This window comes from Macrobrachium nipponense, chromosome 6 (assembly GCF_015104395.2).
Source record: "Macrobrachium nipponense isolate FS-2020 chromosome 6, ASM1510439v2, whole genome shotgun sequence".
Taxonomy (NCBI): Eukaryota; Metazoa; Arthropoda; class Malacostraca; order Decapoda; family Palaemonidae; genus Macrobrachium; species Macrobrachium nipponense.
This window is the reverse complement of record NC_061108.1, coordinates 91,640,061-91,659,936: the sequence shown is the minus strand read 5'-3', so window position 1 is coordinate 91,659,936 and position 19,876 is coordinate 91,640,061. Positions and strand designations below refer to the sequence as shown.

Here is a 19,876-nt window from a genome sequence, read left to right as displayed (position 1 = left end):
GGCGCCATGCTGCCTCATGTTAAGAATTCCCGGTCTTCCATACTGGGACTTCTTGTACTTATGGGCTTACTATATCACGTTCATCGTTTTTACATCGCCTTTTTAGCTAGGTCAGCCCGTTTACCATTTCTCTTAGTTTGGTATTTAGGGCTATTCTGTGTTTCTGGCCCAGCATCCCGGCTCTTGCTCTTCATCGGCTATCGCTGGCTCTGAGTAGTCAACTGTTCCTCGGAACAGTTTGCCTCCTCCTGGGCTTCTTTTTCTTTTACTAAAAGTGTCTTTTCCACCTTTTACGATGTAATTTTAGTTCTATTTAGGGTGTTAGGCTAGCCTAGGTGCATGTCCCATGTATTGGTACAGCCTGGTTCACGTGGCCCTCCCACGGTTGTGTTGCTATCGCGGCTTAGGCCACTTGCGGTCACGTGTTCCATCGCACCTTACCCTTCCCCTTCCCTCCCTACCAGGTATAGGGAGGGGTCTGGGGGACCCCTTGGTTGCCATGACAACCTCAGTAGCCTTCCTCCCTCCTTCTCTGAGGAGGCCAGGGGTTCTTCCCAGCTGGGGTATAGGGCGACCACTTGTATCGGGTACCGGGTCACCGAGCGGGGTAGTTGTTGGGACGGGGAGGAGTAGGCCACCCCCCCCTCTCTCTCTCCCGCCACGTTACGCCGGGAACCCCCCCCCCATTGCTCAGTCCCACCTTCCCCCACTATAACGAACGGAGCCTCCGCCGCAGCCGGGGCACCTTTGGTTAAGTTCGTTCGTTGGCTCCGCCAGCGGGCGGGTGGTCACTACTAGTGGTCTATTGCTTGCCTACTATATCCTTCCCTTTTTTCCCGCTACCGGAGGAGAGCTTGCTTCTTACCCGGGCACTCTTCTAGTAGACGGGGAAAAGATTGATATTTATTTCGTTATAATATAAGGATATACCCTAATTTTACGGTGAATTTTAGTATTATCTAACTGTGTGTATACCATCTCCGTCGTTTTCCGTCGTGGTTTCATCTCTCACCACCACACCTGGTTGGATTCTTTCTCTTGTCTCCGGCGTAGCCTTGGACAAACTCCAACCACCTTGTTACCACACGTATTATGGCGGGGCTCTGGTTTAATCTAACTTTCTCGCTCCGGCATGCAGCGGAGCAATTGTTAGGCTGTAAGTGTTCTCCTGATACTTATGTATCTTTCCACTTACAGGCTACCAACTGTCAGGTCCTAGGGTGCAATGCGACACTGTACGACCCCTGCGCCCACGATGAGTGCAGGACTCACGCCCCGTGTGCTACGACCCACAACGCCATGATCGTCTGGCACCCGGAAGCCTGCACCATCTGTTATGACCTTGTCAGTCAGCTGGTGGGGGGGGTAAGTCGATTTTAGACTTCTTTATCGTATTACTAATAACACTTAGTCATAAGCTTGTTAAACCCCGTCCCCGCCACTAGAAGCTTCATTTCGCCTTCTCTTTCAGGCTGCCGCCGTGAAGGAAGTCGCCCTAGCAACCCTGAAGGCTTGGGTGGGCGGCTTCGGGAAGAACGCCGCCAAGGGCCAGCCATACATCTTGGATAAGAAGCTGGCCATTCAGATCTTCCCCAGCGGCAAATCAACAGGATACGTTGACCCTATCTCTGCAGCCCCTCTCATCGCCTCCATCCAGCAAGAGGTGCAGCAGTCGTTCGGGCCGTGGCCACGCACGAGCGGTGCCCAGACGTCGCACCTTGGACCTAAATATTGAGCCTATGGCGGTAGTTGCGGAGGATTTGTTGGTTGAGGTAGGTGTGTCGGGCGCCCAAGGTCTTTCCTTGGGCGCTCCTGGATCTTCTCCTGTCCCTTCTACTGCTTCTTTCCAAGGCTTTACGGGATCTGAGATCCCTGCCCGCTCTCCCGCTCTCTCTGTACCCCCAAAGGTGAAGGGACAGAGAGAACAGAAGACCCTCCATAAGACGACTTCTAAGAAGTCGTCGTCGTCTTCTTCAGTAAAGAAGTCTTCGACTTCCTATGCTGACGCGGGTGAAGGGGCTAAGCCGAGCTCTTCATACTCCAAGCGCTCTAGAAGCAAGGCTTCTAAGGAGAAGGCTCGCGCTCCTGCTGAGCCAATGCCTTCTCCGGCCTCCACCGCATCCACTCCGGCAACGCCGGTTGGAGTAGCGGGACCGAGCACCTTTGATCCCACTGCCTTCTCAGCAGTGGTGATGCAACAGGTAGGAGAGATGGTAGGCTCGCAGGTCTCCGCCCTCGGAAAACCAAGTTCGAACAGATGTTTGCACAGCTGTCGAACACCTTAGTTAGTCGGGCCAGTCCATCCAAGATCTCTCTAACAGAGTTAGAGAGAATGAGGACCGAGTAGCTGGGCTTGCTCAGGCTCCTCATCCAGTCTCCACAGTAGCAGGTGCTGGCATTCTCCAGCTACCTCCTTATGAGTCGCTACCAGCCTTCTCCATGGATAACCCATGGAGAGTGGCCACTTACGCTCCATTCAAGGGACGGTATGATCTCTGTCCCGGAGTGTGGAACTCGAAGGATTGAGGACTTCGAGTTTTATCCTCCGGGATTGACTCAGCCTTTCATTGGATATGCTAGGCTGACCGTGGCGGCCCTCACTAGGGAGGACAAGATCTCCAGAGAGAACGTGCTTTATAGTAGAGAGCATGCTCAGCGGGAATGGGTTCACTGCCTTGAGGACTGGGAGTGTAACACTAAGCTCCAGGCTTTCAAGAGTCCTTTCACTATTTTTGCGACGGAGGAGGAGGCTTCTCTTCCGTTCGCTACCAAAATAGTGGAAGAGACTCTTCAGGCAGTCCTCAAGGATGAGCCCATGCCACAGCTGAGGGAAGCGGATTCTACTTCTCCGCTCTTTCCAGCCTTCGGAGAATTGTGGGAGAACTTGCCTGCCACATTCACGCTTGGTAAGCTCAAACCAGACTGTGCAATGGACCAGTTTGGCGAAAAGCTTCCAAGGCTGCCTGATACCTTGATCCAGGCAGAGTTCAATGCTCGAACTAGGTTTGGAAGATCCCTCAACTCTCTAATTATCACTGAGATGGCGGCTCTATCGTATGGCACAGAACCTCTATTTAAGATTCTGGCCAAGTCTCAGCTTCAAACAGTTCAGACGGATGCTTTCGACTTCTTCCAAGCTAGGAGGAACTGCCGAAAGCACGTTCTGCAGGAGTGCACTATTAGGCACGAACCTAATAGACTCCTGGCTTCCAGCATGTGGGGGGCGGACCTCTTCCCAGAGTCCGCTGTGAATGAGGTGCACCATGAGGCTGCTAGGCTCAACCAGAGCCTTAGAGCTAGGTGGGGTATCCCTCTAAGAGGAAACAAGAATCCGCCCCCGCTGCTGGTAAGAAACTAAAGAAGTCTGGTAAAAGGTTCCAGCCTTACCAAAAACATCAGCAGCAACAGCAGTTCGTTCAGGCCGTCCCAGTTACCCAACAGGGACAACCATCAACCTCAAAACAGACCCAACCCATCCTCCTGTTGTCTCCTCAGTCGCAACCCTCGACCTCCTACGCACTCTCGCCGGCCTTCAACCCTATGTATAAAGGTCAGGCTTACCCTCCCTTTAATAGGCAGTCGAGAGGTAGCAGAGCGAGAGGCCACTTTCGCCAGCGTGGCACAGGAAGAGCGACAAGGGGTAGGCAGTTCAGAGGAGGGCGTGGAGGTCAACCGCCCAACAACAGTGAGGCTCCCCAGGTAGGAGGGAGGCTGTTCCTCTTCCGTCACAGGTGGGGGTTCAGCAATTGGGCACAGAGCATAGTGTCCAAGGGATTGGGTTGGAGTTGGATCAAAGATCCCCCTCCAATCAAATCATTTTATCAGGAACCTTCAAAGGAATTGACAGATTACGCGAGCGAACTCCTTCAGAAAGGAGCTATTGCGAGAGTCAAGCATCTAAAATTTCAAGGTCGCTTATTCAGCGTGCCAAAGAAAGGCTCAACAAAAAGAAGGGTAATCTTAGACTTGTCAAGGCTAAACTCTTTCATTCGTTGCGACAAGTTCAAAATGCTTACCATCTCGCAGGTAAGGACCTTACTTCCTCGTGGAGCCGTCACATGCTCCATCGATCTTACAGACGCATACTATCATATCCCTATAGCCAGGCACTTCCGCCCATTCCTAGGCTTCAAACTAGGAAATCAGACATTCTCATTCAAAGTGATGCCCTTCGGTCTGAATGTAGCCCCCAGGGTATTCACGAAAATAGCAGAAGTGGTGGTTCAATAATGGTAGCAGCATACCTCGACGATTGGTTGATCTGGGCACCAACAGTCGAGGAATGTCTCAAAGCCACGAAAAAGGTAGTTCAATTTCTGGAACATCTGGGGTTCCAGATAAACAAGACGAAATCCAGACTTACTCCAGAGTCTCGTTTTCAGTGGCTAGGAATCCAATGGGATTTGTCTTCCCACAATCTGTCAATTCCAGTGGTCAAACGGAAAGAAATAGCCAAGTCTGTGAAACAATTTCTCAAATGCAAACAAACATCAAGGAGAAGCCAGGAAAGAATCCTAGGTTCTCTTCAGTTTGCCTCAGTGACAGACATCCTCCTGAAAGCAAGGCTGAAAGATATAAACCGAGTTTGGCGATCGAGAGCAAACGCCAAATCTCGAGACAAGTTGTCAGTAATTCCACAGATCCTTCGCAATCAGCTCCGTCCATGGACAAAAGTGAAGAACCTGGCCAAACTAGTACCCCTTCAATATCCCCTTCCAGTGTTAACCATTCACACGGATGCCTCCCTGTCCGGGTGGGGGGGATATTCTCAATTCAAACAAGTTCAGGGGACTTGGTCAGTTCAGTTCCGCCAGCTCCACATAAACGTCTTGGAGGCAATGGCAGTATTTCTTACCTTACCCTGAAGAGACTTCTTCCCCGAAAAAGTCTCATCTAAGACTAGTTTTGGACAGTGCAGTGGTAGTTCATTGCATCAACAGAGGAGGGTCCAAAATCCAAACATGTGAACCATGTCATGATAGCCATCTTTGCACTAGCAGACAAACACAAATGGCATCTGTCCGCCACTCACCTGGCGGGGGTAAGAAATGTGATAGCAGACGCTTTGTCCCGGTCGGTCCCTCTGGAATCAGAATGGTCCCTGGACGACAGGTCATTCCAGTGGATATGCCGGAGAGTCCCAGGTCTCCAAGTGGATCTCTTCGCTTCACAAGCAAACCACAAGCTCCCTTGCTATGTGGCCCCCAACCTGGACCCTCTGGCTTATGCCACGGACGCCCTGTCATTAGATTGGAATCAGTGGAGAAAAATTTATGTCTTTCCTCCAGTGAATCTTCTCTTGAAAGTCTTGAGCAAGCTGAGGACTTTCAAGGGACTAGTAGCTCTGATTGCTCCAGACTGGCCCAAGAGCAACTGGTATCCTCTGCTTCTGGAATTGGGTCTCCGGCCTCAACGGATTCCCAATCCCAAGCTGTCACAATCAGTACAAATGAGGACTGTGTTCGCTTCCTCAGGAATTCTTCAGACCCTAACTTTATGGACTTCATGAAGTTTGCGGCTAACAAAGATGCTAACATTGATCCACAAAACATCCTCTTCCTAGAATCAGATAAGAGAGAGTCAACTATTAGACAATATGACTCAGCTGTTAAAAAATTAGCATCCTTCCTGAAAGAATCAAACACTAAAACCATGACAGTTAACTTAGCTATATCCTTTTTCAGATCCTTGTTTGAAAAAGGTTTAGCAGCTAGCACTATTACTACTCATAAATCGGCTTTGAAGAAGATCTTCCAGTTGGGTTTCCAGATAGACCTAACTGAATCTTACTTTACGTCTATTCCTAAAGCCTGTGCTAGACTTAGACCTTCTCAAAGGCCTACTGCAGTCTCATGGTTCTTAAATGATGTCCTCAAACTAGCATCAGATACTGACAACTCGTCTTGTACATTCATAATGCTTCTTAGAAAGACGTTATTCTTATTAAGCCTAGCTTCAGGAGCTAGAATTTCAGAACTGTCGGCTCTATCCAAAGATGCGGGTCATGTTGAATTCCTCCCCTCAGGAGAAGTTCTGCTTGCTCCGGATCGTAGTTTTTTGGCTAAAAATGAGGATCCTCTTGCAAGGTGGGCTCCTCGGAAAGTCATCCCACTTCCGCAAGATCCTTCTCTCTGCCCAGTATCAACTTTAAGAGCCTTTCTATCTCGCACATCCTCAAGATCCTCAGGTTCTCTCTTCATGAGAGAAAAAGGTGGTACTTTATCAGTAAAAGGAATTAGACAACAGATCCTTTACTTCATTAAACATGCCAATCCTGATTCATTTCCAAAAGCACATGACATCAGGGAGTAGCCACCTCAATTAACTACTTTCAACATATGAACTTCGAGGATCTTAAAAAGTATACTGGATGGAAATCTCCGACAGTCTTTAAACGTCACTACCTAAAGTCCTTGGAATCTTTAAAATTTTCTGCAGTAGCAGCGGGAAACATTGTTTCTCCTGATACTGTATAGTAGTCATAGTATAGATCCAGGTCTCCTTTCTACCTACCTCGTCCAACATGCCTCACCCTATCGCCATGCTATTCGGATACTCTAGCCTTAGCCGCTGAGATCATATTGGTGGATTGTCCCTTATTTTTTTGCTAGGGACATCCACACTATGTACTTATAATGTACTTCAGTGTACCTACCCTTATTTTTATGCTAGGGTAGGACACAATGTGTTTGTATATTATGTAAATACCTTATTTAAGTGAATCTATTTTGTTAAATTGCATTGCATTATTGTATATTACTATGTTCAATATAAGTTAATTTTAAGTACTTTATATTATTGACTTTCTTTTTATGTCATTGTTTAGAATAAGTTAGCTTTAAGTACTTAGTTGTATTCTGTAATATACCTGATTCACTTATATTATATCCCTCTTTTTTACAACTGATTTTCATTTGTCCTTTTTCCCATCTTGTCTGTTTCTCTGGTACTCTTTCATAGGCCGACACGAGCTGAGCCCAGAAAAAGGATTTTGACGTAGGAAAAATATTTTATATTCATAGGCCGACACGAGCTGAGCCCAGAAATATATATATTACAGATACCAAATATGAAAACCCATTAAAACCTTAATGGACGGACATCAATATATGAGTATCTATAACAGGTTTTGAGTGATGGATGGGCTAATTCCTATGTACATATCAATATTAAGCGCCATCGAATTTGGATGAATTTAGCTGGAAATATGTTTATATCTATGACATATTCCCGACATACTCTGGACTGTTTATTATCATCAGCTGTTGTTATCACTAAATGAGATTCCTTTCTTTTACGTAATGCAAACAAAATGTCTTAATCAAACTAGTACTAGATTAACCTTACCACTTTATACGCAGTTTCTGCAGCAAGGGAAGCATTTTTTGCTGCTTCTTCTGCACTTTGTAAGGCATCAACAATTCTTTGGTAAGCTTGAGCTGCACGAAGGGGTCCATCAGCGACATCTCTGGTTTCATTGAACAGGCTAAAAATAAAGAAAATAAAAATATGACAAGTTACTCATTGGCATGAATATGAATAATAAAATTGAAACACTCATTATAGACAATCTTCAATTCAAATATTATGTGACGTTAAAGATTTTCAAGTCATCTTTCAATACATTTCCACTTAAATAGAATATGAAAAACTAATTGACTGGCCACAAAAACAATTAAGCATCTGTCATAAATAACCTAGTAATTGTCATACTCATATGTTATATTCAGCAGTCCAGATAAAATTTAGACTGCAATAATCTATAGCTTGTAAGTCATAAAAGCCATAGGTTATTTCACTTTTAAATAATTTCCTTCTTGATTCCATATATAAATCCTTTATTACACTATGACAACAATAGATGTGCAGTAAATCTAACCAAATCTTCAGCCTTTAGCATAAGGAAGAAGCATACTTTGCAATTTCTTATACGCAGCAGAAACTTACGCATGCATGACTTTTGAGTATCTTTTAAACACTCTTTTATGTTTCATTATATTCTGCATGATTCTGTTAAACTCGCTTACTCATTTCTGTTCTTGGATTTATTTTAAGGAAAAAAGAAAGTACCTCATTTAACCTTTTATGGAAATTTATAGAACGGAATTTATCCAAAATTCTTGTATTCTGTACAGAATAATTTAAGATTTTCCTAAGGGGCCATTAATATCATAGTACGTATATGAAAGCCTAAACATTAACATACTATTTGAAGACGCAAATATTAAAACTACGATGCTAAGTACTGTACAGTACCAATTTCTGGTGACTAACAGTCATATTCCAGGAACTATTATCTTTGTTTTTGTTTTTCCCCAACATAGACAAACAAATATAAGTTAAGGAGTGCTCTCAGGAGGACATGAATGACCATCCAATCAAAAAATATTGCTGCTATGTAACTTTGCATGAGGTAGGAGTTGAGAAATATACTATAAAAATATAATTTAACACTGCATCTAAATATGGTAATTTATATTAAAAAGATTCCAGTCATCAACATGCATACAGAAGAGCTACTTTCTTTTATTTGCTTTTTCTCAGAGAATTTGTTGAAATATATCAATCATGAGCAATTTAGAACTATGATTATTTATGGGCATACATAACTTAGATAGCTTTTCATTACTACTCTTGAATACTTTTCAGATCCAAAAATAGCAAATTCAGCATTAAAGTAACTTACCATTTCTTACATTTCCACTTAATGAATATTGAATGTAGTATGTATATAAGTATTGGAAGTACTTTCCAAAATGCATATAAAAATACTGGGACTACTTTTCCAAAATCTGTATAAAAGTTTGTTCTAGAAATATTTTCTAAGACTTAATGGTAATCTGTACTTTGTACCTTGAAAAACACCTAAGAGTTCAAATATAAAAATGTAATTACTTTTCTCCCCTTTTGGGTTCCTGTACTCCAATCCAAATTAGAAACATATGATAAATTTTCAAGATATCATGGTCAATAAAACTAAAATCTTGTCAAGGATTCAAAATTCTTCCACAGAACATACAAATGCTCCACAGCAATGACAAACTAAATTTCTTAAATAAAAAGGTATACAAGTATCTAAACCTCATAATATACACATATCCCTGGGATTCCAAACAACTTGAGATTTCCCGAATAAGTGCAATATATTTCCTCTTTTAATTTCCCTCAAATATTAGCTTGCTGCAGAGAATCATCATAAGTATGTACATGAGCATTAATATGATAACTGGAATTTAAAAGACATTAAGCAACATAAGGAGAACTGAATTACCTGTACTACTTACTGACCTTTCTAATCTGATTGACTCTCGCATGAGTTCCATTGCATGGTCATGGGCTCTCTTAACATATTTATCTTTATATTCAATGTTAAGACGCCAGAGTAATCCTTCATATTCCTTTAAATGGTTGGATCCATTTCTCAAATCTGCCAACAAGCCTTCAAGATTCTGAAGAAAAAAATTAGTAAGTCTTGATATACGGCTCTGCTGGCAAAAGTACTTGATGCTAAGCCTGAGAATTATGCAACAAAAACTAGAAAATACAATTCTCCAGGATACATTTTTTGATCAATAACTAAATCTCACACTGAGCTTATGATTACTTATGGAATAGTATAGGTTAGATTCATAGTGACAAACGGAACCTATAGAAGAATGGTTTTTTGCATGTAGAGATTCTCTTTCCAAAACTGTATCAAAATTTTTCCTCTGATTATTATGAACAAAATTGCTATCGTTACAAAATAGCTCAGCTCAAATGCTGAAATATTAAAGCAAGCAAACTCTGAATATCATACATATAGAAATAGGTACCTGAATATTTGGTATGGGTTAGTGGGAAATGCTAAAGTTTCTGAACTGTCAGTAGTGTAACATACCTCAGAAACATTTAAAAAGAGTTGTAATATACAATATTCAGTGATACGAGAGCACAAATAAATACTACTAAGATTAAAATGTAACTTACATTATAATTAAGTCTTGTGTTGATTAAGTTCTTATCTGCTTCTTTGAGTAACTGGGTTGAGTTGAAGTTCTGGTCGTCTATCATCAGTCTCATATTTCTAATATCCTCTGAATATTGTTTAACTCTGGATAGTCTCTTATTATTGTTCTCATTCAGCACTTTTGCCTGAAATAATATAAAATCGTCAGGTTTTAAAAGACCAAAATATTCCTTACCACAGTACAGAAATACTGCACATAAAATATCCTATATCTAATAATCAGGTTAACAACATATCAGATACCAATAGTATACAGAATGTCCTAAAAGCCATAATATGGTAGTCTTCAACAAGACCTTTTCAGCCTACTTTTACCCACTTTCTTGCAATTTTTATCCCATAAAACTCCATCTGAACCTCGATATTTACATTTTTTTTCTGAAGAGATTATGTAGTTTTAATTGCACACTTGCCTACTGAAGAAAAATGGCTCTCTTCTTTAGGTACTAAGTATTGTAATGTACAGTATTTTGAAATACTAAGCTAAGAAATACAAAATATATTTAATAAATTCATCAAATATGTTGTAAAAAATGACTGAAGGTCAAAGCTAACTTTTTATTCTTTAGAAAGCATTATAGTAGAATTTCTACTCACCTTTTACAATTTTCCAAGTTAAAGATGAAGATTTTAAAAGATGAATGAATCATAGTGAATACCACATTGTGGTACTGAGTGACATGCAAATAGGCTAATCTCACATTAAAAACTATGATAGCCCTCAAATTATGAGCAACTCAATTTGAATGAACATCTAACAGAAATGTTAAGATATGACATCAACATCTTACATGGACCACATGGAAATACTAAGGAGCTGCAATAACTCAAGAGCTTATTCCTTTCATCTTCAAAAAGCTAATGATTTTAACTGTAGCAAAGCAGCACCAGATGGTAAATCATTCATTCCTTCATGAGAATATAAAATGAGCAGAACAAATAATCTCCCATTCAACACCTTCTCAAGCAATTGAAAGTAAAATATATTCTACACTGATGAGGAAGCATAATGAATGCATCACAGTGAAAACCACACTGTGGTACTGAGCAACATGCAAAAGGGCCAATCTCACATTAAAAACTATGGCAGCCCTCAAATAACTCAATTTGAATAAACAATAACTCAAGAACTTCTTATTCTTTTAACCTTCAAAAAGGTATGATTTTAACTCTAGCAAAGCAGCACCAGATGATAAATCACTCATTCCTTCATGAGAATAAAAAATGAGCAGGATGAATAACCTCCCATTCAACCCCTTCTCCAGCAATTGAAAATCACAAATTCTTGGTAATTTGTATTTTTCCAAGTGATACTTACCTCGAACCATTACGGTGAAGATTCCCGGATGTCGATCCGGGTCCAACCAGAAAAAACTGGTTATACACCTATGCCCTTAGGGGTCGAAGACCACGTTATCCTACTGACCTCATGCCAGTCCTTCTTGCTCAACTCCGAGGTGCCTCCCCTAAGCTTCAGCGGGGCTGGAAGGGAGGGAAATATACTTCCATGGTTCGAGGTAAGTATCGCTAGGGAAAATACAAATTACCAAGAATTTGTGATTTGTTCCGATGCGAGATACTTACCTCGAACCATTACAGTGGAGACTTACTTCTTAGGAGGAGGGCGACGGTTAGGGGAGGAACGGCCCCAAAGGTGCTAGGTCAGAGGAAGGGCGACTGCTCCCTTGGAACTCAACCCTGCTCCGTTACACTGGGGGTTGGTCCGGGGAGGTCCTAAAGCAAGCCTGGTGCGGGTATAACCAAACATTGACATGTAAAACTGTGGGTTGTACTGAATACCATACGCACTCCCGCATATCTTACCTGAGTATCCTGGATTCCTCACTTCCTCCGAAAGCCCAAGGGGAACAAGGACAAGGATCAGGGGGGCTATGAGGAAAAGTCTCACACACTCACACACACTCCATACACACTGGCCCGTCCACCCCAAGAAGGGTGAAGAGGGGACCTAGACCTGTTGCTGGCCTGCCACCACGGGGCCAATCTCAAAGGCATCGAGCCACCTCCTTGTGCAGTCTTTTAGATAGTGGGCTGTGAACGTCGACTGCCTATTCCAGACTCCTGCTGTCAGGACCTGGTCCACTGCCATGTTCTTTGAGAACGAAAGGGAAGCCCCAATTTCCCTGATGTCATGGGGCCTGGCTCCCTTTGGAGGGGAAAGGCCCCCCTTCTCGTAGGCCCTCCTGATGGTTGACGAAGAGGTTCTTTAACTCCGGCCTGAACCGAGCTGTCCTTTCCATGTACTTCCGTACTGCCCTCACCGGACAAAGGAGGAGATCCTTAGGCTAGTCCGATTTCGGGAGGGCAGGGATGGAAAACTCCTCGAACCTGAGATCCGAGACCGAGGGGTTCTGATTCTTAGCCACGAAGGAGGGGACAAACCTGAATGAGAGTTCTTTCCACCCCCTTGTGTGGGCCACTACGTACGACAAGCCGTGGAGCTCTCCCACCCTCTTTGTGTAGGCCAGAGCAAGCAGAAACACCGTCCTGAGGGCTGAGGGTCAGCTCCCTATCCAGGATGTCCTTGAGTGGCTCGAAAGGGAGCTTCCTCAGGGAGTCCAAGACTATCGCGACATCCCAGCGGGGAACCAAGCCGGCGCTGGGGGGACACTTCTGCTCAAAGCTCCTTATAAGTAAGGACAGCAGTTTCGAGTTCCCCAGATCCAGCCCTTTCAGGGAGAAGACCTGGCTTAATGCGGACCTGGCTCCTTTGACCGCCGGAATTAACCGGCCTCTGTCCAACCTCAGGTAGGCCAAGAATTCTGCGATGTCTGGGATCTTTGCTCGGTAGATGTTAGAGGAGGACTCCCTCAAGTAACCGGACATGTGAGAGGCCACCCTCACCGAGAACCCTCTCCTATTTAACAGTCGCTCGATAGTCTCCAGCCGTGAAGGGAGAGGGCTGGAATGTTCCCGTGGAACCTATCTGAAGTGGGGCTGCCTTAACAGGTCTGGCCTGGGGGGCAGCTCCCAAGGCAGTAGAGAGGCCAACACTAGAAGGTCTGGGAACCCCTCCCTGTCCAGCCACCAAGGGACCACCAACATCAGGGCCGCCCCTTTAGCCTTCCACAGATGGTTGAGGACCTGCCTGAGGACTCCGAAGGGAGGGAACGCGTACATATCCAGGCCGTCCCACGGGTGCTGGAACGCATCCTCCCAAAATGCGGCTGGGTCTGGCACCGGGGAGCAGTACACCGGCAGTTTGGCGTTCAGCCTTGTTGCAAACAGGTCCAGGGATGGGGACCCCCACTTCCCTATTAGCTCTCTCGCTACCTCGGGGTGAAGGGACCATTCGGATCCCACCACCTGACCCAGTCTGCTGAGGCCGTCGGCGATTACGTTCTTCTTGCCGGGAATGAACCTTGCCGTCAAGGAGGTCCCGAGGGCTTCGGCTTGGCTCAAGATCTCCTCCGTCAATCCGGAGAGATCCCGTGATCTCAGGGCCCCCTGCTTCTTGACGTAGGCAACCACCGTGGCATTGTCGCACATCAGAGACACAGTGTCCTCCCACTACCTCCTTGAAAGCTTCCAGAGCATGCTTCACTGCCAAGAGCTCCAGCCTGTTTATGTGGAAGGTGCTCTCCTCTTGCGACCATATCCCTCCCGCCGAGAGGGACTTCAGGTGGGGCCCCCAGCCTACCTTCGACTCGTCCGTAAACAGGAGCATCTCCGGGGGCACTGACCTGAGGGGCACACCCCAACGAGAGTTTGCAGGATCCAGCCACCAACCGAGGGCCTTCCTTGCTGCCAGTGAGATGGGAACCGGCTTTTGAGGTGTTTCCTCCTTCTGGGACCACCCTACTTTCAGGTCCCATTGTAAGGGCCTTAATCTCAGCCTTCCCTGGGGGATTAGTTTTTCCAGGGAGACCAGGTGGCCTAATAGCCTTTGCCACTCCTTTGCCGGCCTCAGGGAGTGGCTCAGGAAGTTGCAGGCGATTCTTCGGAGGTTTGCCAGTCTGTCCTCCGATGGGAAAGCTCGCCCCACCTCCGTATCCAACTCCATCCCCAGGTACACCATCCCGGTGGAGGGGACCAGCTGGGACTTCTCCCAGTTCACGACGACTCCCAGGGTTTTGCAAAAGGCCAGGAGGGCGTCCCTCTGCTCTACCAAGCGCTCCTTAGAGGAGGAAAGGAGTAGCCAGTCGTCTAGGTACCTGAGAAGGTGTATACCTCTCTTTGGGCCCAAGACGACACCAGGGAGAACACTCTCATGAACACTTGCGGAGCCATTGCCAGCCCGAAGCGGAGCAACTTGAACTGCAAGCTCTGGTCCTCCCACCTTATTCGTAGGTACTTCCTGGAGGACAGGTGTACTGGGATCTGGAAGTAGGCGTCCTTGAGATCCAGGAACATCATGAAATTCCCTTCTCTCATGGAAGCCAGCACCGAGCGTGGCGATTCCATTTTGAAGGGCGTCTTTAGGATGTACGAGTTGAGGACCGAAAGATCTATGACAGGTCACCAGCCCCCTGACGACTTCTCCACCAGGAAAAGGCGACAGAAGAACCCGGGGGAGTGATCTACCACCTGCTGGAGGGCTCCCTTCTCCAGCAGTGCTTGAACTTCTAGCCTTAGGGCCTCCCTGTGACCGGGGTTCCGGGGCTGAGAAGACAGATTGGCTGGCTCCCCTGTCAGGGGAGGCTTCTGGTCTAGAGAGGGGATTTGGTAACCGTCCCTGAGGACTTGGACTGTCCAGGGCTCAGCTCTGTGATCCTCCCAGTTCTGCCAACAGTTCGAGAGGCAACCCCCAACTGGTGGCGAAAGACACGGTAGGGGGCCTTGACTCCTACCTCCTCCTAGGGAAGCGGTTGTTACGACCCCTTCTGAAAGTATAGGGGTGTCTGGACCTGAAGGGTGCCTGGGAAGGCGGGAGGGTCCTGGGGGAGGGCTGAGTCCCCTGGTCTCCCCAGTTCCGAGGGGCCGACTCCATGGAGGGAGCAGAGAGGGTCCTATTCTGAGGCTTCGGTCTCTTGCTAGGTCTTTTCGGCACTGTCTGACGTAGGGGAGGGGCCCTATATACAATGGAGTCTTGGCTGGCCTTCCTCCACCGTTCCACAGACTCCTCCACCAGCTTCTCCGGAAAGAGAGCAGCCCCCTCCACTGGGGCGTTCCGAAGGGTCCCGAGCTCCCTCTCTGGAATGTTCCTAGGGAACTTGGCTAGCACAGAATCCCTCCTCCTCAAGACCCAGTTTGCCCATGACGAGACCAGTTGGGTTGTGAGGAAGCCCAGGGACTTACCCCTCGACAAAATTAGTTCCTTGAATTGGGCAAGAGAGGCCTCGTCCCTCAAGTCGTGGAGGGTGGGGAACCTGGCTACCGCCCCGGACCACAGATCTAACCATGAAGCCACGTGAATAGAGGTCCAAGCCATGACTTCCATGGCCATAGCCTCCTGGTGGGAGAAGGAGACTAGCCCTGACACGAGCCTCTCTTCCGAGGGTCCGGGTGCCGGGGTCGCCAAGTTACCCTCCACGGATTTGGGAAGAAGAGGGACACCTTCCGGGGCATATAGCCTTCTCTGACTCGGCTTAGACGCTGGGAGTAGCCAAGCTGAGGAGTGCAAACGCAGGGAGTTACTCAACCACGCTATGAGTTTCTCCACCACCGTCAGGGCCTTCTTCGTATTGGTGGACCTAGGGAGGCTGAACGAGGGCTTGGGTTCCTCTGGGTCCCTGAACAGAATGTCCACAGCAGCCAAGGATCTGTTGTCCTCTATCGTCGGGGCTGGCTCCTATAGCCGGTTCATGGACCAAATAAGAGAGAGGACCCTCCTAAAAGTTGAACTCTCATCCACTGGACCTAGTTCCTCCAGGACATTCTGGAGTACTTCTTGGATGAGGGTCTCTTCCTCAGCGTCCCGCGACGGAGGCGAGACCCCAGACCTTGGACGGGGCGAAGCTGGAGAAGCTCCCCGGAGAGGGACACTTAAACCCGGTTGTAAACCGGTCTCCTGCAAGGGGGGATGCCCCGAACGCCCAGACCGCCCCGAGGAGGAGCTCAATCCTGAGCGGTGGAGGGGCTCTGAACCCCATAAGGAGGCATCGGCCCTACTCCGTCCGTGAAGGCGACAAGCGTGTGGGAACACAGAAGAAGGGAGCCTGCTCAGTCATGGAGGCCGACCCTACGGCTGACGAGACTGAGGCGGGATCCACCGGGACCGAGGAATGAGCAGGGAGGATGCCGGCTGGGAACCCGTGAGGAACCGTCCTGGGGGCCACTGGGGCGGGGGACTCCCTCGGCGAAGGGGGTGAAGGAGAATGCTGCCACCCCTGGCGGGAGTTGTCCCGACGCCTGTCACTCCCTCTACGTACTCCCTTTACGATCCCAGTTACGACAATGAGAGCGGGAGGAGCCGCTCGAGGACGAGGAGTAGCTGCGCCTCCTACCTCTCCCATGACGGCGTCTCTTCTTGGAGGAGCGTTTTCTCCTACGGGAGGATTGCTCCCTCGAGGAGGAACTCGAAGAACTCACCTCCTCAGACGAGTCCCGCCGTCTCTTGCTTCTCCTCTGGCGACTTGCGTCGCGGGGAGAGGCCGGGGAGCGTTTCGGCCGCTTCGGAGACACCCCCACCACAGCAGGACCACCCCAGAAGGCCGCTCCCAAGGCCACCCCCGGCTCCTCCTGTCCCCTAGACAGGAAGCCCCAGGACGGGAAGGCATTGTCCTTCATCGGGGATCTGCCCGGAGTATGAGGGGAAAAAAATCCCCAACGGCAGGCGGGAGAAGGGTTGGAGCCGGGCAGGCGGGTGGCTCCATGACCGGGTACACCAGCCCGGCTCCAGCCGAGAGCAGCGAGCTCCGCTCGAGAGAGGGGGGAGCCGCAGCGAGGCGAGCCGTAGTGGGGAGAGCCATAGCGGGAAGCTCCGTAGCGGGGAGGGACGGGTCCTCCCCCTGCACTGATGATAAGAGAGAGGACCAGGTCGGGGTGCCCTGTAACTGCAACCGCGTCCAGCAGTCTCTCAGCACTGCGGAAGCCTCCAGTACCACCTGTTGGGGAAATGACTCATCGGACCCCCCCTGGGGGGTGGGGGGGGGACCCGGCAATGGATTCACCTAGGATCCCTCGCTGGGAAAAGCGGGAGACTTCCTCTCCGATGTTACCAAAGGTGAAGGGGCGCCCCCGTCTCTGCTGCTGCTCACACTCCTCGACTCCCTTGAAAGCTTCGCCGACGAAGCTTTAGGCTTCTTTTTCTTCTTAGTGGATGCCAAATCCCACTGGTACGAGGGCCAAGAAGCACACTCCACGCACGTGTTGACTTTCGAGCAAGCGCCCCCCATACACGAATTACACAAAGAGTGCGGATCAATTAGAAGGGGTGAGAGAAAAGCTCCACAAGCCTGTCCTTCAGGACCGGGGCAACGACGTTGAGGCTCCGAAGCCGACATCACACATACATGACACACGTACACACAATGACAACAAAAATGTGCCGGACACCGGATGAGCAGGGGCGTATGCACGCTCCTGCGACCAGAGAAGGACTGGCGTGAGGTCAGTAGGATAACGTGGTCTTCGACCCCTAAGGGCACAGGCCTGGCCTGGGTGCGGCGTATAACCAGTTTTTTCTGGTCGGACCCGGATCGACATCCGGGAATCTCCACTGTAATGGTTCGAGGTAAGTATCTAGCATCGGAACAAATAGAATAGTACATTCTACTCTCATGAGGAAGCATAACTCTCATGCGGGTCTGTAAGTCTTATTTCTTTGCTCTCCATACTCTCTAAGGCAGTGTTGTCCAAACTGGGGTCCATGTACCCCTGGGGGTACGCAACATAGATCACGAGGGTACGTGAACAAACAAGGAACACACACAACAGAAACATCCCATCAGTGAACATCAGCCTCACATCTCACATTAAGTTGTGTAAGTAATTTTCAAGCATTTTGTTATTAAATCATCATTATTATTTGTGTAATAAATTTGAATTTATTGACAAACACTCCTATAATGCAGTCTTTTCATAATAAATATACTATTTGCATGATTATCCTATATAAAACTGAGTTTGGTCAGCCATGGTGGGCGAGTGGGGGTACGTAACAGTAGGAGAAGGTAATAAACAGTACAATAGGCGAAAATATTTGGACAACACTGCTCTAAGGGATGGTTCGGCTATGAAAAAAAGCAGGTTACATATAACTATGTTTCTTCCCACAACCTGTGCAATAAGGGAATAATACTGAATAAAGGAGCTGGTAGGTTTTGTTCTAATACCTTAAACAAAGATTTCTCCACCTAAGAAACTGATGTGTAGAAGGTGAAGAAAATAGGGCAGTATATAAAAGCACATTGCTAACACTGAGTGAAACTGTCTCTCCTCTCTTTCACTGATATCTTATTTGAATATTTTTTTCCTTTTTGTAATGACAAACGAACCTGACACTTAGTAATTAATAAGGGAAAATCGTTAGCACTTAACCTATAAATTTTGAATTATCTTTCTCCATGTAGAAAGGACATAGGTACTGTTTATCTTTGTGCACAAACATATTTAGATCCATACTACTTCTCATTAAATTTTTTTTATTGAAGTATACAGGGCTGTACAGTACTTATAAATAGACTTGACATCCAATGGAACTAAAAAAATCTTACCTCATTGGCTTTTTTATTTGAAACTCTAATCCTTTCTAAGATCTCCTTGATTTTATTCTTTAATTCTGTTAAACGATCCTTAATTTCTTCAATGGCTGAATTGCTTTGCCTCATTTTCCTTATTCTTTCCAGTAGCAGCTTTGCTTTTCTGCAATAAGACACTGTGTTAAAATCTATTTCCAGTTTACAGGGTGTACAGTATATGGTAGTCAAATTCAATTATCATATCAAAGTATTCAAAAGAATAATAAGCTGTTAGTAACATTAGCTAACCTTAGTTGGACTTCAGCATCATTGCCATAATCAGTAAAGTCCCGATTTTTTATTTCTTTTAAAATTGCTTCAGCTACCATCAAAGCTCCGCCAACAGATATGCTTGGAGTTTCGCCAATTGCATAATTCTTCAAATATGCAATGGTTTCTGAAAATATAAAATGTATTAGTGAAGCATATACAAGAACATATTATATGCAAAATAATTTCACTGTTGTAATCTAATACGTACTATAATTCAATTACCTATAAACTAGGTATCAGCATAATAACTCAAGAGTATTTACCTTCTAATTGAGAATAAGCACTTTCAAGAAGATCCAAAACAGACTGTGCATCAACCTTGAGTTTCAAAGAAGGCTTTATATTTTCACTGGCTGCCTCTTCTAATTGCTGAGCCTGAAAAATACAGATTAGCTATAAAAATTTGCAGCATGATATCAAAAGCAAATTATAACAAGTGGAAATCTTGACCTACCATTTTTATACCATTTCAATCTCCAAAACACTCTTATCTCAAGAGAGCTATCTAATGTTTTCGTGAAATTTAAGGTGATTGTGAGCAGGTCCATAATGATCTCTGAAAAAGCTCAATCTTTTCTTAGTTGAATAATCTTATGTATTAATGAAGTAATTCTGAAACTTCCACATAAATTACAACTACTTCCTTTGAATTTCATTCAAATGAATAAAGGTTCAACTACACTGCTTAAGTTTTACCCTTATAATACTGTATTAAAATTGTAATTAAAAAAATAACTGTTGGCTAGATGGACATCTCATAACTTGGATGCAATAGATTTTAAACTCAAGGAATATTGAACAATTGAAAGTATAAATCAGAAAGTATTTTTGCTTTCTTTGAGAGAGATGAGCACTTTTGAACTTTTTCTCAAGTCATTATGTGCTATAAATAACATAAGTTTAAAATCACAGTACAGTATCAAATATTCATGGTACATGTAAAGGTTAAGAG

The 19,876-nt window shown here is 46.0% G+C and overlaps 1 protein-coding gene across 5 annotated transcripts in view; it reads right to left on the bottom strand.

The window, feature by feature from the left end:
- Nucleotides 1–19,876, bottom strand: part of LOC135216235 (laminin subunit alpha lam-3-like) — a 567,145-nt gene that overhangs the window by 125,509 nt on the left and 421,760 nt on the right. For all 5 annotated transcript variants that reach the window (XR_010314834.1, XM_064251389.1, XM_064251390.1 and 2 more), the window contains 6 exons: nt 19,188–19,299; nt 18,901–19,048; nt 18,628–18,775; nt 9,970–10,134; nt 9,289–9,449; nt 7,348–7,486 (listed from right to left, as the gene is read on the bottom strand). Coding sequence is in view for 4 of the 5 variants with exons in the window: in XM_064251389.1 (XP_064107459.1) it covers nt 7,348–7,486; nt 9,289–9,449; nt 9,970–10,134; nt 18,628–18,775; nt 18,901–19,048; nt 19,188–19,299 (873 nt within the window). In the remaining variant the exon portion in view is untranslated. The remainder of the gene's footprint in view (nt 1–7,347; nt 7,487–9,288; nt 9,450–9,969; nt 10,135–18,627; nt 18,776–18,900; nt 19,049–19,187; nt 19,300–19,876) is intronic.